Source organism: Furipterus horrens, unplaced genomic scaffold (assembly GCF_987537825.1).
Source record: "Furipterus horrens unplaced genomic scaffold, mFurHor1.1.pri manual_scaffold_3, whole genome shotgun sequence".
NCBI classification, from domain to species: Eukaryota; Metazoa; Chordata; class Mammalia; order Chiroptera; family Furipteridae; genus Furipterus; species Furipterus horrens.
In genome coordinates, this window is record NW_028327173.1 from 148,069,195 (window position 1) to 148,086,181 (window position 16,987).

The window sequence follows — 16,987 nt, forward strand, 5'->3', positions numbered from 1 at the left end:
TGATGGAAAAGCTATTGGCCTTTATGTATTCTTTTATTTATTTTAAACTTGGCTCTCTTAGGGTACTCTGACTATAATATAGTTTCCTATCTCCTTTCTCCAAGATGACAAGAATTGATCAATTTAAACTCTGTTAATCAGGTCTTATTTTTGGTCTATGCAATCTATAATAATTAAAATGACTGGGGAAGCCTTCAAAAATGGGGGACATTACTCTAATACCTGATTTAGTTTCTCTAGTGGTTATATTAAAAGTCACTGTAAAGAAAGAACTGGTAAGGATCACGCATCTTTGGACAACTAGTTGTCTACACGTTATGGACTACATGTTTGTGTCATCCCAAAATTCACATGTTGAAACCCCAATTTCTAATATGATACTTGGAGGTGAGAGGGCCTTTGAGAGGCAACGAGGTTGTGAGGGTGGAACCCTTGTGATGGAATTAGTGTCTGTCTTTGTAAGAAGGGAAGGACTGTGAGAAGGCAGCCATCTATAAGCAAAGAAGCAGACACTCACCAGACACCAGATATGCAGGTACCTTGACCTTGGACTTCTCAACACCCAGGACTGTGAGAAGTAAGTGTATGTGGTTAAGCTACCTGATCTACAGTAGTGTGTTATAGCAGCCCAAGCAGACTAAGACAGTAGGTGTGTCTTTTCTCAGTGACTTCTACAGCATGTTTATTTTCATATTCTTCAGCAGTCTACCTTTCTCAAAGATGGATTAGAAAACAGAAGAAACCAATAAGGAAAAGAATGTTAGAAGGCCATCAACAGTCATCCCAGAGACTCCTTGCTTTGGAAACCATGCAGGGATTGTTTCTAATAGGAATCATTTTAACCAAAAACATTATTTATAAAGTATCTGCATTAGTATAGTACTTGCATTTGCTAAGTTAAGGTGCAGCTTAGGACCTGGTTTCATGCTGTGTTTCCCTCTATAAGCATTTAGCTTTGTCTTAGGGAATATATACCAGCCACTGATTGGATGCCATTAAAGAAATACTTTATTTGTCTCTGTATCGTTATGGATACTACCACCCTAGTTTAGTAATACAAAACTACCACATGATCTCTATCTAAAAAGTCTTGGGCTAAGCACTGGAGAATTTTCGTAGGCAAATTCTTCTGTGTGGGCTGGATCAGTAAACACTCCAATAAAATCTATTTCCAGGAAGAATGGACCATCCACTTTATCAGCCAAGGTGAATCCAATAGAAGAGATCTAAATTTAAAATAGAGAAGTTAATCAAAATCACATACACTAAGTGTACTGATGTTGTTCCTGGAGTTTTCCATTCCATGAGGTGATTACGATAGCCGGGTCTTTGTACCATCAGCCCTTAGCAAGTACACCATAGTTCTCATATGCTGTAGCAAGTTATAAGAGGAAGTACAGGGCTACTTTCCTTTCCAGGTTTGACTTCCTCTCCTCCTTCAACGCAGTGTCACTAACGACTAGTAAGGACAACATGAATGTCTAATGGAGGTTCTTGAAGCTCTCCTGAACTCTTAATACTGTTCTCTTATTTTAAAGCTAAAATAAAATGTAGGCATGCTGAAAAGAAGACCATAATGAAATTTCTCCAAAATAGGGATTTGGCTGAAAGGATAGGTCTGTGTCAACAACAGTATGGGTATTACAGGGGTGGCCTTGAGTAGGAATTTTCACCTTTCATTTGCCAGCCTTCAAAAATGGACTGAACTCATTTTCAAAAGTTCTGTTTCACTAAAGATAATATAGTTCTGAGTCAAAGTAGAAGAAATGTTACCTTGTCCAGCAGAAGCTGGTACTGGGTATCCCGGATTCTTCCTTGATTAGAGAAGAAAAATTTGGAGAAAGGAATCTGAAAAAAGAACAAACCATTTATTTCATAGCCAAAATGTAAGTAACTGAGGCCTTTGTATGTAATTGAAATGATAAAAGAACAGTTTACATTTAATTCTCAAATTATTTAATATATGCATTTGAGGCAAGTGGCTAGTCATTTGGGTCACAAATATATAACTAAGGAAAAGATTAAACAACAATAGAAAAATAGGAATGGAGAGAAATAGGCACACTTGCAAACTGTTAATACGAGTGCAAATTATTACAGCTTTCAGAGGGCAGCTTGCAATTGTGGTAGGCAGGATTCTAAAATGGACCCCAAGATTTCCAAATTCTAATGTGCACACACCTTCGAGTTATTTGAACACTAATCTCAGTGTTGCTATGAAGGGACTGTGGGGTCCTAAAACAGTTGACTTTTATATAAGGAAGATTTTTCTCTATAGCCTTGGCTTAATCATTTGAACCCATAAAAGGGACTGACTGGTGAAAGAGATTAGAAGAATAAAAGGGATTCAGTGGGGGCGAGGGGGCAGGTTCTCAACCAATGGCTTTGAAGATGGATGGAGCTAAAATGGCAAGGAATGCAGGCAGCTTCTAGGAGCTGGAAGGGGCTCCCAGCTGACAGCCAGTAAAGAAACATGACAACTACCCTTCAATCACAGGAACTGAATTTAGCTAATAACAGGAATGAGCTGGGAAGATATTTCCCCAGAGCCTCCAGAAAACAATATAGCCCAGCTAACACCTTGATCACAAACTTAAAGGGCCCTGAGCATTGAACACAGATCCGCTGTGTCCGAACTTATGACCTACAGAACTATGGGCTAACAAATACGTTTTTGAAACTGATAAGTTTAAAGTAAGTTTTAAAAATTATATTGTATTTTTTATGCTATTACAGTTGTCCTGATTTTACCCACTTTGCCCCCCTCCACCCAGCACTCCCCACCCCCTCAGGCAATCCCCTCACACACACACACCATTGTTCATGTCTGTGGGTCATGCATACTAGTTCTTTGGCTACTCCATGTCCTATACTGTACTTTACATCCCCATGGCTATTCTGTAACTACCTATTTGTACTTCTTAATCCCCTCACCTCTTCACCCATCCCCACACCCCTCCCATCTGACAACCATCAGAACACTCTGTATCCATGATTCTGTCACTGTTCTTGTTTGCTTAGTTTGTTCTTTTAGATTCAATTGTTGATAGATATATTTTTTGCCATTTTATTGTTCATAGTTTTGATCTGTTCTTTAAATAAGTCCCTTTAACATTTCACCTAGTAACAGTTTGGTGATGATGAGGTCCTTTAGTTTTTCCTTGTCTGGGAAGCTCTTTATCTGCCCTTTGATTCTAAATGATATCTTTGCTGGGTCGAGCAATCTTGGATGTTAATTCCCTGCTTTTCATGACTTTGAATATTTCTTGCCAATCCCTTCTAGCCTGCAAAGTTTCTTTTAAGAAATTAGCTAACAGTCTTATGGGAACTCCCCTATAGGTAACTAACTGCTTTTTACTTTTTAAAATATTTTATTTATTTTTAGAAGGGGGGACGGAGAGAAAGAGAGGGAGAGAAACATGGATGTGTGAGAGATACATTGATTGGTTGCCTCTTGCACACCCCTGACCAGGGACCTGGCCTGCAACCCAGGTATGTGCCCTAACTAGGGACTGAACAGGCAACCTTTCAGTTTTCAGGCTGGTGCCCAATCCACTGAGCCACACCAGCCAGGGCTAACTTCTTTTCTCTTGCTGCTTTTAAGATTCTTTCTTTATCTTTAACCTTTGGCTTTTTAATTATGTGTCTTGGAGTAGACTTCTTTGCAGCCACCTTGTTTGGGACTCTTGCTTCCTGGACTTGCATGTCTATTTCCTTCATCAAATTAGGGAAGTTTTTTCTCCATATTTTTTCAAATAGATTTCCAAGTTCTTGCTCTTTCTCTTCTCCTCGCACCCCTGTGATGTGAATGTTGGACCCTTGAAGTTGTCCCAAAGGCTGCTTATACTTTCCTCATGTTTTTTGGATTGTTTCTTCTTCCTGTTGCTCTGACTGGTTGTTTTTTGTTTCCTTATGTTCCAAACCATTGATTTGATTCTCAGCTTCATCCACCCTACTGTTGTTTCCCTGTAAATTGCTCTTTATTTCAATAGGTGTATCCTTCGTTTCTGACTGGATCTTTTTTATGCTGTTGAGGTCCTTGCTAAGTTTCTTATGCATCCTTATAAGCAGTGTCTGCATCTGATAGATTGCTCATCTCCATTTCGTTTAGTTCTTTTTCTGGAGTTTTGATCTGTTCTTTCATTTGGGCCATGTTTCTTTGTCTCATTTTGGCAGCCTCCCTGTGTTTGTTTCTATGTATTAGGTAGAGCTGCTTTGACTCCATGTCTAGTAGTGTGGCCTAATGCAGTAGGTGCCCTGTTGGGTCCAGTGGCACAGCCTCCCATACTGCCCAAGCTGGGTACTTGAGGTGTGCCCTTCATGGGGGCTGAGTACGCCCTCCTCTTGTAGTTGAGCCTTGGTTGCTCTTGTCAGATCAATGGGAGGGATTTACCCAGGCCAGCCAGCTGCAAGGACCGGCTCTGACCACTGACCACCAGCCTCTGCCCTCCATGGAGGATCAGCTATGCAGGGGCAGGGTGGTGGTGCTCCAGCATGGCCTGTAGCTGTCCACTGGATATGCTGGTCCTGGGGTTTCCCAGGTGGTGCAGGCCAAGATCAGCCCCCACTTCTCTTTTGCCGGGGGTCACCTTGCCTGAGCTATAAAGCTCTTGGGCCAGGAACTGTTTGGGGTTCCAGCAGTTTCTTCCACCAACTCAATCCTTGGTGGCTTTTGCAGCCAGAAGTTTGGGAACTTACCTTCCTGGTACTAGAACCCTGGGCTTGGGAGCCTGGTGTGGGACTGGGACTCCTTGCTCCCAAGATATCCTTCCCAAATTTTTATCTACCACATGTCCCAGTCAGGGTGCGTTCGAGAGGCAATGGATTGATGTTTCTCTCTCACATCCACGTTTCTCTCCCTCTCTTTCTCCTTCCCTCCCCCTCTTCCTATAAATAAATAAATTTTTAAACTTAAAAATGTACACATCACTTATTCTAGGAATTTTATTTCCAGGAATATATCCTAAGAAAATAATTAAGGATATTTACCTCAGAGTTTGGTATAACAGTGAAAACTCTGAAAACAATCTAAATTACAATAAAAGATTAAGTAAATCGTGGTCTATTATATAATAACATGAATTTATTTAAAATGATGTAGAAATATATTTTAACAGAAAACTATATAAAATTCAGTTCAGGGAACAATATTTGTTATATAATAGCATTAGCACAATACCTTTTTTTTTTTTTATGTGTAAATAGTATTTTATCTCTGGGTGTGGTACAAGGTATTTTTTTCCTTTTGTGATTGTGAGGTTCCAAATTTTCTATAATGAAATATTTGTTTTGTTTAATAATCCATTATATATTACTTGTATACAGGGGTTACATATATGATAATTTTTTGGTTATATATCTATATTAGTGCACAAATATGTATCAGGTGCCTATTACATGCCAGGCACTGTTTTAGGTGCAGGGAAAACAGCTATGAACCATATAGACAAGGTCCCTGCTCTCAGAATTTACAGAATTTATGTTCCAAGGAAGCAGGGTGGAGAGTGACAATAAACACAGACAAGTGAACAAAATGATTTTACTTTGCACCAAGTTCTATGTATGAACTTATTAGTTATTATTGAAAGTGACTGGGTTAGAGGGTGCAACTCTAGCTAAAGGGGCCAGCAAAGTCCTCTGTGAGGCAGCTTTCGAGCTGAGAGGCAAATAACAGGAAAGAGGAAGCCCATGAGGTATAAGGGGAAGAGCACAGCAGGAGATACAACACAAAATACAAAGGGTCTGAGAGGGAAGTGAGCTTGTTGGGTCTGACACACAGAAAAGGAACCAGCGTGGAGGAGGGAGGGAGGAGGGGATACTGCAGATAAAGACAGTTAGTTGGGCATCCTTCTACAAACCAAAAGGTCACCAATTCGATTCCATATGATATTGGAAGTTCAGTAGGCCATGTTAAGGAATTTGAACTTCATTGTAGGTGTAAGGGGAAACCACCTGGAGGGTTTTAAGCATATGAAGGATGTAATCTGAGCTATGGTTTAGAAAGCTCACTTGTTACTGTGTGGAGAGTGAATTTTAAGGGGGCAAGAAGACAAAGGAAAATCCATAAAGATGCTACTGTCATAATCCAAATGCCTGTACTAGGGTGAGAGTGGAAGAGATGGCTAGAAATGTCAGATTCTGTGTTACTTTTGGAAGTAGTGATGATGGGATTCACTAATGGGCTGGGTGTGGAATAGGGGAGAAAGAAATCCAGGATGAGCATTAGATTTAAGTGTGAGCAAAATGGTTACTTTCTTTTGAGTTTATGTATTAAAAATCTTCACTAGTCAGAAAACAGAAATGGGTACTTGATTTAGTCCTCCCTAAATTTCCGCTTATTTTCCTCTAGGTTAACATTTTTTACCTTCTCAAAGCTTCTTCTCATTTATAAAATAAGATTCCTTTATACTATGAAGAAATAAAATATTTTAAGACAACTTTTTTTTTTCAGATTTTATTTATTTTTTTACTTATTTAGAGGGGAGGGGAGGGAGAAAAACAGTGATGTGTGAGAGATACATCAACTGGTTGCCTCTTGCACACTCCCAACTGGGAACCTGGCCTGCAACTCAGGCATGTGCTCTGACCAGGAATCGAACCAGCAACCTTTTGGTTCTCAGGCCAGTGCTCAATCCACTGAGCCACACCAGCCAGAGAAAGAAATAAAAAATTTGATGATTGTAAAGTATGAAGTATTTATTCCACTTAAGGGAGCCTTTCTATTAAGCTAGGGACATCAGCTTAGTAGAGTTGCCTTGACAAGGTGATATAGCAGAAACTTAAAAAGAAACATCTACTTAGGCACAAAGCAGAGATTTGCCCATAACTTAGCATGTACCTGGCCATATTCTTATCAAAAACATTTTCTGGTTAGTAGGCTAACATTTATATTAATCAAAGAAAAAGTCAATTATGTAAAGTCTCGCCCCAGGTCTTCTTCCTTTTTTTCCTTCCCACACCTTCCAATAGGGACTAATGAGGAAAAAAACAAAACAAACCTACAATGTAACCATGATCTCAAAAGACCTAATTTCATATACAGTAAAGACTTGTGCTCTTACCTTGACCTCCTGCCAGTAGGGCCCCCCACGGGTGAACATGAAGTAACTATACATCTGATTCTTCCTCTGTATTATATCTGTGTGCTCCCTGATATTCACCATCCAAGGCCGACCATCTCCACGGACACGGAGATACAGAGTGTTGAACTGGGACCAATCATAAGATCTCTTTATCTCAAAAGGGCCCTAAGGTGCAGAAAGGAAAGTTAATTTCACTTCATTTTTCACTGTTAGCAACATGTGAGTCATCACCTTGTGTAACAAACAAAAGGATCCACTAGCCATTTTTTCTTTTCGGCTCTTTTACTGTAAGGAGGCAGATAAATCTGATGATTCTTATTTTAGTACAAAAGACTGACAGTTGTATGTTTCTAAGGTAATGTTCAAGACATGACTGGCCCAGGACAGTATTTACATGGCATAGGCACTCACTTGTATCATTGAATGGAAAAGAATTACTGTTAGGTACGTTCTTTCCCTGGTCCAATGGAGCAATGGCTTCTGATTGGGCCATTTAATGACAACTGCCTTCACATAAATTAGAAAACTATGAAAGAGCTCAAGTTTTAAAATTGATATTTTATAACAACAGCTACCATTCATTTAGACGTAACTTTGCACACATAATTTAATCCTTACAACAGCCCTATGACACTATCATTGTACTCCATTTTATAGATGAAGAAACTGAGCAGTCAACTAATAAGTAACAAATCCAGTACTGTTTAACTCCAAAATCTGTGTTCTTAACAACTATCTATACTGTCTCTCTCTTTCTAAGTGGAATATAGTGTTAACTTCAAAGGTGTTTATTTATAGCAATCTCAGAGGTAATCTGATCTCAAGAAAACCAGTTTACAGATATGAACTATTATTCACTAGCTGTATAATTTTGTACAAGTTACTAAATCTCTCCAAGCCTCAGTTTCCTCATCTGTAAAATTGGGATGATCATACCTTAAAATATTTTTGTGAGGAGTAACAGGAATAATGCATTTAAACTAATCAGCACAAGGATAGGCAGGGTACACTTAATAAATGTTATCAATATTTTCCATTACTCCACAGTGCACATCTAGCCGTAGAATTATTTTCTACTGTGGACTGATTAAATCAATTTTGTAGATTTTTCAGGGCCTGAAAAAGTATCTTGTATGCATAGTTTGTTGCCTCTGAAAGAATATTTACCTTTCTTTTTCATCATCTGGAGAAAGGGAGCCTAATACTACTCCTAACATTTGTCTTTCTCTTTAAAGCACAATATCCAAGGAGCTGTAGCCAAGGCTAGGCATGGGAACCTGTCCAGGTCAGCCCTGAAATAATACTTGTCAGCAAATTTGCAAAAAGTCACAGGCCAGTTGCAAAATAAATGAACTGACCTAAGTAACTTTGGAAAATAATGTTCTGACTGGAAACTGTAAGGCTAAAGACATTGTATTCTATTTGGTAAAGTTGTCTCACAGGGTTATAGGTTAAAAATTCTGGAACTGCTTTACATATATATTGGGGTTAAACTAATAAGTAAATGGATGGTAAATGGTAGGAGAGGTTTCTGTTACAGATAAGCAAGAGGGGAAAGGCTAGAATGAACCACATGGTACTGAATTAAAGCATTAGTATGAACTCATATTTAGCTTAATATGGACACAGAAATAATTAGAGATGTGTGTGTTTCCACAGGTTCATAACCATATACTGTATACACTTCCTAGCTATGTCAACCCAGTACCAACGAGCATACTCAAAGCCTAGATTTTGGTTTGTAATGCCATTCTCCATAAAAAAGGAACCAGAGCTCCTTCAAGAAATGGCTTATTCCAGCATTGGGATAGGGGAAATTCAAGATGAACCAGAATATCTTGAAGAGCCAAGAAAGTGCTCAGAAAAACAAAAGGATGGGTGGGGGCAGATCAAAGGGAGAGGAGCCAACCTAAAAGAGCTCCCAATAGCCAAAGCTGGAACAATTTGAGCAACAAAATAAATAACATAATATTGGATTATAATCCAAAGTGTGAGTTCATACTAAAGGAATAAATAAATGTGGGAGAAGAAACAAATCTTCCTTTCTGAAGAATCCCAAATAATTTATGTATATACTACTCCTTCCAGGAGATAAACTTAACCCCACACCCTTCCCGTCTTGAAAGTAGGGTATATTTAGTGACTTACTTCCAAAGAAAATGGTAAAGAAAAAAGAAAAAAGTAACTGAATGATGGAGTAACCTGGAAAATACTACCTTGACCAGGTGATCAAGGCTAACACGTCAGTGATAAGTCATGTTACCAGCATGTACCTTTCATATATGATGAGGATACTTAAACTCTGTCATTCTTCCTGAAAACCCAGAACCCATCTAACCAGAAGAAAAAAACATAAGAAAACCCCAAATTAAAGTTCATTCTACAAAATACCTGACCAGTACTTCTCAAATCTTCATGAAAAATAAGAAAAGCCTAAGAAACTGTCATGGACCAGAGGAGACTAAGAAGACATGACAACTAGATGTAATGAGGAACCCTGGATGAGACCCTGGATAAGAAAAAGAATATTAGTGGAAAAACTAGTGGAATTCAAATAGAGTCTGGAGTCAGTTAATAGTAATGTACCATGCTGGTTTCTTAGTTGTGACAAATGTACTATAGCAATGTAAGATGGTAACAACTGGAGAAGCTAGGTGAAAGCCATAGAGGAACTCCCTGTACTACTTTGCAATTTTTCTGTAAAACTACTCTAAAATTAAGTTTACTTAAAAAAAAAAAAAAGCCACAGGTTGATCTTACATCCACTCTAAGGAACCCCTGGCCATTACTGGGTCTGTGGTCTACGTTAGAGGAGATGCAAATCTCCCCAGATCATCGTTCAATTGTCTAACCTCTCAGGGGTCCTCAAAGATAAGAATGCCCCAAGCTGTCCCAAAGTGATGCCCTGTGCTTCAGCTTTACACTTTTGCCTAATAGTTATTTAACCCCATACGAGATGAGATGCTAGGTGTTTTCATTTACAGAAACAAAAGCTCTTGGCTACAGTTCATGCCACAATGAAGTTCACCCCAGTTTACCAGAAAACTCAGGCTCCTAACCTACCTTGGGAACCCTGGACATCATTGCACAGTACCCACTGCGACCATTCTCCCCGTCCTGAGGCGTCACAGAGCTCAGAGTTCCATACAGCAGTGCACTTTGGTTATTCTTGCCCATTTTCAGGAACACTTCACTTCTCCCTCCAATTGTCTTATCCGAAGTCACTATCCACTTATCCAAATCTTCTTTTCCACGGAACTGCCAGACAACTTTGGCTTGTTCCATCAAGGCCTCCTGCACAGGGCGGCCTTCAGGCCTTGTCCAATAATTCACAATATCATCCTTCAACTGCCTAAAATGGTCCTTTATTTCTTCTTTAATTGCTTTATCAAAACTAACTTCAGGCTCCTCAGGAGAAGTTATATCCAAAGCAACTTCTCTCTGGTGATCTCCTTGCAAACCCCCTTCAGTGTTCCTCTGAGAGGAAGCTTTGCCTGGAGTAGCCACTGGTTTCTGAAGACTACTGGAACAATAGTCTGCAAAGCGAGTATTCAAAAATGAAGGTGAGGCAACACTTGGCTTCAGGCATTTTCTAAGAATATAAGTGCCATTCATCAATTTGGGAACCAAAGCCATGGTAAGAAAAAGTCAAAATGTAAATTTCTCCCTAGGCTACTAGGGAAAGAAGCTTCAGCAAATAGCCCAATTCCACCTACAATAGAAGAGACATTGAGGAGTTACCAGTGTAGCAAAAAATACATCACAATTTCAAATTCAGCATGGATCATGTATTATGAAATTCATGAACTTATTTTCTAATTCTATAAACATTTACCCAGGGCTTACTATGAGAATACTAGTCACACTGCACATAATGCATCCCACTGCATTGTAAAAAAAATACCAAAATGAATAGAAATACAGGTCTTTTCATGGAGTTTATAATCAACCCCAAAATCATTCAAATGTGTTTCAATTTGTAAAAAGATTTTATTTTATTTTTTTGGAGAGAGGGAGAGAAACATGGATGTGAGAGAGAAGCATCAATCAGTTGCCTCTCACAAGCCCCCAACTGGAGACGTGGCCAGAAATCCAGACATGTGCCCTGACCGGGAATTGATCTGGCAACCTTTCAGTTTGCAGGATGACGCCCAGCCCACTGAGCCACACTAGTCAGGGTGAGATTGTGTCAGCTAAAACAAATTTTTATGCTCAATTTTGTTTGTCTGCTTGTTTGGGGGTTTTGTTGTTTTCTGGGGGTTTTTTCTTTCATTTTTTGTTTTTTGGTGACTCCACCAGGATTGGATTTTTAAAGAAATAATTGGTTTCTGAAATAAAGTATTCAACTAATTCATCCAGGACCTAGACTAACTGACGTATTAGCACCTCATGCACACACACAAAAAGGGACTTACAGTGTGCATTGTATATGGAGTTAGAAAACTTGGACTTAACACCTGGCTCTGAACTTTTATTAGGTTGTGAGTATTGTGAATATTGACAATCTTACATGGCTATATGGCTAAACCTCAGGTAAAGCAGTTGATCTTTTGAAGTCTCCATTTCCTACCTACCTTAAGGGATTCTTCTGAAGATCAGATGGAATGATGGCTATACAACAGGTCTCTCAAGATCCCCAAGATTCTTCATGTCTTAACAGGCTCCTAGTCCAAGGCTTACACTCTGAGTAACAAGGCTATGACTATCAGTCACTATTTGAGCTCCTTAAAGATAGAAACTAAACCACAGCACTAATACCATCACATTTAAATACCATTCTTAATATTTTCAAATCACTTCAACATATATTATCTCATTAATGCGCACATGATTCCTGTAAGATAAGGCAGGTAGATATTTCCCTTCTCTAGCAAACAGCCACACCAACAGGTTAAGTGACTTGCCTAAGCTCACAGTGCTAATGGTAAAGACACAAGAACTAGACCACTGGCCTGAAGTCCTTCCACTCGATGCTGCTGCCTCTCTATATGTAAAGGATTAGTGATATACCTCCTATAGCTCTAGTAAAATAATAATTTTGTTCTTAGCAGCAACATGTAATAAGTGCTGGCAGGAAGTGCTGCCACAACCAGGAAGACTAGTCCCCTCACCTACTGTTCCAACTACCCCTAAAAGGAAATAAAATATGTAATGCCAATTTCTTTGTATTTGTTCTCTCCTGGCCCTAGAGACCAGGAGAGAGAAAATAAATAGAAACTCACCCACTAGTCAGAACACTGTACTGAATGAGAAACTAAATGGAACACTGAACTTGTTTAAAAGCCTCTAAAATGCCAAAATCCAGTTCACCTGCCTCAGTTGCCTAACAGTCTACATCAAAATAACACCCAGACTACTCTAATTACAACAGAAGACTAGTCGTACTTTCTAGAATTTCCCTCCTCCCTCACTCCCCACCCCAGGTGAATCAGCACCTTCTCTCTCCTAGATCACTGCACTCTGCTTCCTTCCTCCAGGCTTGCAAACCCCCTCTCATCCCACCGCTCTGCATCTCGAAGAAGCCTAAAACACAAAACTAGTCATTCATCTTCTCTTATTAAAACCCTTCAGAGGCTCTCTCATGGTCTTAAGAATAAAGCCCAACTTTTTCCAGAGTCCACAAGACTCCTCCAGATCTAGCCTCTGCCCATATCTCTGCAGCCCGACCTGTAGTCACACCCTCTGTGCCCCAATCACAGAAAACACTTATGGTTCAATGAGCACCTCAGTACTCCCTCTGAACTTCAGGCCTCAACCCATTGCTGCTACTAGGCCAGGAATGCCTTCTACTAATTTTGCCTGGCTAATTTATCCTTTGGAACTCTGCTTAAATATCCTCCAAGAACCCTTCCTTGACTACTCAGTTCCACCGAGACCCACATCCCTCTGATGTGTTCTCACTGATCCTGGGCTTACACTTATCCTGCTACAGTTTACTGACAAGTTCACTTGTCAGTCTTCCCCACCAAACTGAACAGTCTTCAGGAAAGATTATCTTCATTATGGTACTTCCAGCTCTCAGGATGGTCTCAGGGATGCGGAATGTTTCTAACTATTGAACAAATAATACCTCCACATTTCTCCACCTCCATTCCCAGTGTCGTGGTTCAATATCTTACTGCTTCTTACCAGGACTATTGTAATTTCCCTAACAAAGGGCCTCTCAAACTTTAAAGTGCCTATGAATAATCTTGGAATTTTGTTAAAATGCAGATTCTGATTTATTAGGTACAGAATGGCGCCTGAAATTCTGCATTTCTAACAAGCATCCAGGTGATACCCTTATTAGCCTCACAGAATAACCTTTAAATAGCAAAGCCCTAACACATCTCCCTTTGATCTCCCTCCAATTCACTCTTTGCCTGACAACAAAAGGGAATTTTTAAAATATGATGGCACTCCCCTTATAACAATTCAGCCATTTCCCCCAGAAATTCAAACTCCTAAAATGATACAGAAGGCCCTCCAAAATGTACTCAACTCCCTGGCCTAACTTCTCCTTATATCCATGGGCAATACCCTCAGCTCTATTATTAAGACCAGTGTAATCCTGTCTGAACACAGAAAAAAAAGAACATTGTTCATACCACAAATGTGCCAACAAATATTCTACTATCCTGGCTAATAGGAGTGATTGCTGTATCTTGACCAGTCATGACATTAGCCTCACTCTAGATAGGTAAGATTCTCTCCTAGATAAGATTTATAATGCCCGATCACAGAATCACCTCCACCTCCTGACTACTTCCCCTAAAAGCACTTAACACAAACCTACATCCATTATAGTCATGAGCAAATAATGTTTCAGTCAACTATTGGGTTGGCCAAAAAGTTTGTTTTTCTCTGCAGGATGGCTCTAATAGCACTTAGTGGTGTTGAACTTCATTCGAAACAATTTTGTTAGACTGTATTGTGTCAGCTATCTTATCAGCATGCATTTTTTTAAAAACATCAAAATTGGTGAATTTTTGTGTAGCCATTTTAATATTGTAGAAGAAAATACACATTTTCAGCATATTATGCTTTATTTTCTAAGACAGGTAAAAACACAACTGAAACACAAATAGATCTGTGTAGCCCTGGCTGGTGTGGCTTGGTGGGTTGAGCACTGGCCTGTGAATGGAATGTCACTGGTTTGATTCCCAATCAGGGCACATGCCTGGGTTGTCCGCCAGTTCCCTGGTTGGGGGAGTGTGAAAAGCAGCCAACTGATGTTTCTCTCTCACATCAATGTTTCCCTTCCTATCTTTCTCCCTCCCTTCCCCCTCTCTCTGAAAATAAATAAATACAATCTTAAAAAAATAAAAGATTTGTGCAGTGTACAGAGTGTGTACTGTGACTGATCAAATGTGTCAAAAGTGGTTTGTGAAGTTTCATGCTGGAGATTTCCTGCTGGACAATGCTCCATGGACCAGATGGGTAGACCAGTTGAAATCGATAATGATCAAATTGAGACATTAATTGAGAACAATCAGTGTTATGTCACATAGTTGATAGCCAACATACTCAAAATATCCATATCAATAGTTATTGATGAAAATGAAAAATGTGTCTTTTATTCTATAGAAAAAATTAAATGTACCTTTGGCCAACCCAATACAAATCAAGTATACAAAGGTGGTCCCATAAGTAAGACTGTAATGGCGCTGAAAAATTCCTGTCACCTAGTGACATCATAGCCATCCTTACATCAGACTGTCATAGTGCAGCACATTACTCACATGTTTGTGGTGATGCTGGTGTAAACAAACCTACTGTGCTTCTAGTCATATGAAAATATAGCACATACAATCACATATGATACTTATTACTTGATAATTAATGATAATAAACGACTATGTTACTGGTTTCATTTACTATACTATACCTTTTTATTGTTAGAATATACTCTTTCTACTTGTAAAAATGTTTGCCATAAAACTGTATGCTTTGCTACACCATCAGCAGCCTCTTACATCTTGTTTACCACACTTCATGATTGCATCATTTTTTCTCGTGCTTCATTTAATCTTGTGTTGTTTTATACAGTAACATACTGTATACGCTTGAAGCGTAGGAGAGATATTCTGTACCATACAGCCTAGGTGCGTAGCAGGCTATACCACCTAGGTTTGTGTAAGTGCACTCTATAACATTCAAACACTGACAAAATCACCTATCAATGCATTTCTCAGAATGTATCCCTGTTGTTAAACAACGCATGTCTGTAACAAATCCCTTCTAACACCCTCTTACTGAGATGCCCCATGGTTTCCCACAGCGTGTTCTACCTCACTACAAGGAGTAATAAACCCAACTTGTTGGGCAATAGGTATATTCCTAATAGCCTCTGACTGTGGTGGACATTGACATTGCTCTTCCTCTATAGTGTCAGAAGAACCTGTGCATACCTCACAATCCTTACATAGTATTAGACTCTTGCTTTTATCTGTCTACCTACTAGCCTATCCTCCTTAACTTTAGGGACTATGGCTTGAACATAACTGATGCTCAATGTTTGCTGAATAAATGAAAATCATGTCAACAATATGTTTTCACATGAATTAAAAATAGAAGAAAACCAGGAAAAATAAAAAGGTGATTTGATACCGAGGAATCATAGGTAATATTTAAATTTCCCTCACTGATAGTACTTAAATGATTTTATCTTTACATATACAGGAATTTGGGAAACAAATTCTTCTGAACCACATACATAGGCTACACTAAGTGGCAAATAAAAAGGAATAAAAATTGCATATATGCTAACATTACAAGTATAAAAATGTACAGAAAAAATTTGGGGGCGGGGTTGAGGGATAAGAGTCTCATGTAGGATGATGGAATTACGAGTAATATTCACCCTATTTTCCAAACCCTCAGTAGTGTTAATTCTCTAATAATGCAACTTTAATTATAAATGTTTTGTTTCATATTTTTACCAATAAAGTCAAATCCATTCACAGATGATCCCGGCCTAAGTGGGTGACTTTTGACGGCGACGTAACCCACGCAGTGAAATGGAGCAATCTTTTTAAAGATTGTACATCCAGGGCTTACCATGTGCCAGAAACTATTCTAAGTGTATTTTCACTGACTCCTCACAACAACTCTGAGGTACTATTATTATTCCAAACACGGAGAGAGAAAACGAAGGTTCCAAAATAAAATTGCCCCAGGTAATACAGCAAGTGGCAAAACTCTCGATCCCGGCGGTAGTCTCCCGATCCGAGTCGCGGAGCGGTCCGACTCATACTGCAGTGAAGTGGTCCCCTCACCCCTCACCTGCTAAGGCTGTGTGACCCTCGTACGTCCGGGACACACGAACTGCCACCAAAAGCCCACTTGCCTCTCCGGCCGGCGTTCATGAGTGGCTTCCGTCCGTGTCTCCAGCTTTTCCCGACCGGGTAATCCACTCTCCCCGTGTAAATCCGTCTGCTTTTACAATCCGGCGCCAAAACAGGCGTTCTTACACTAGAGTTCCGGCCCTTTGCGGAGGCCTTGGAATAGTAAGGAGGATCCCCATGCCGGGCGACCTGAGGCTTTCGGTCAACTGGCTTTCCAAAAAGTCTGACCTCCACCACTCCTGATGTATCCTTCCTTATGTGAGAAAAAGGAGAGAGTTTAGACAAGTTGTTCGCCTCTTCCTCCTGCATCCCATCTTCTGGCTGCAAACTAACAACCCGCATCTTTAAAATAGGACCCTGATATTGCTAACGTTCCTTCGCCCCATCGCCCTGCAGCCGCCCAAGAGCTATTATCTCAGAAAAGTGGTTCTATTGGAATTGCCCCCGCAGAAATCTTTGGAGACTGAGCACGCACAAAGACAGCAAGTCGTCCTACCCGCGGTTTCCCTATCCCGCCGGGTGGGGTCGCCCACTCCGCAGAGCTTCTATTATCATCTTGTGCACACCTGTATTTAAACA

The 16,987-nt window shown here is 39.8% G+C and overlaps 1 protein-coding gene across 2 annotated transcripts; it reads right to left on the reverse strand.

The window, feature by feature from the left end:
- Positions 1-985: 985 nt before the first annotated feature.
- Positions 986-16,473, reverse strand: NDUFAF1 (NADH:ubiquinone oxidoreductase complex assembly factor 1). Of its 2 annotated transcripts, none has more exons than XM_090270443.1 (5): positions 16,411-16,473; positions 10,146-10,794; positions 7,062-7,247; positions 1,774-1,848; positions 986-1,226 (listed from the first exon to the last, which is right to left on the reverse strand). In XM_090270443.1, exons 2-5 carry the CDS (start codon positions 10,716-10,718, stop codon positions 1,077-1,079), a joined length of 984 nt encoding a protein of 327 aa, XP_090126569.1. In that variant the 5' UTR covers positions 10,719-10,794; positions 16,411-16,473; the 3' UTR covers positions 986-1,076. The 2 variants fall into 2 exon arrangements, with proteins under 2 accessions (XP_090126569.1, XP_090126568.1); XM_090270442.1 differs by having other exon boundaries at positions 16,347-16,470.
- Between the last annotated feature and the right edge of the window lie 514 nt (positions 16,474-16,987).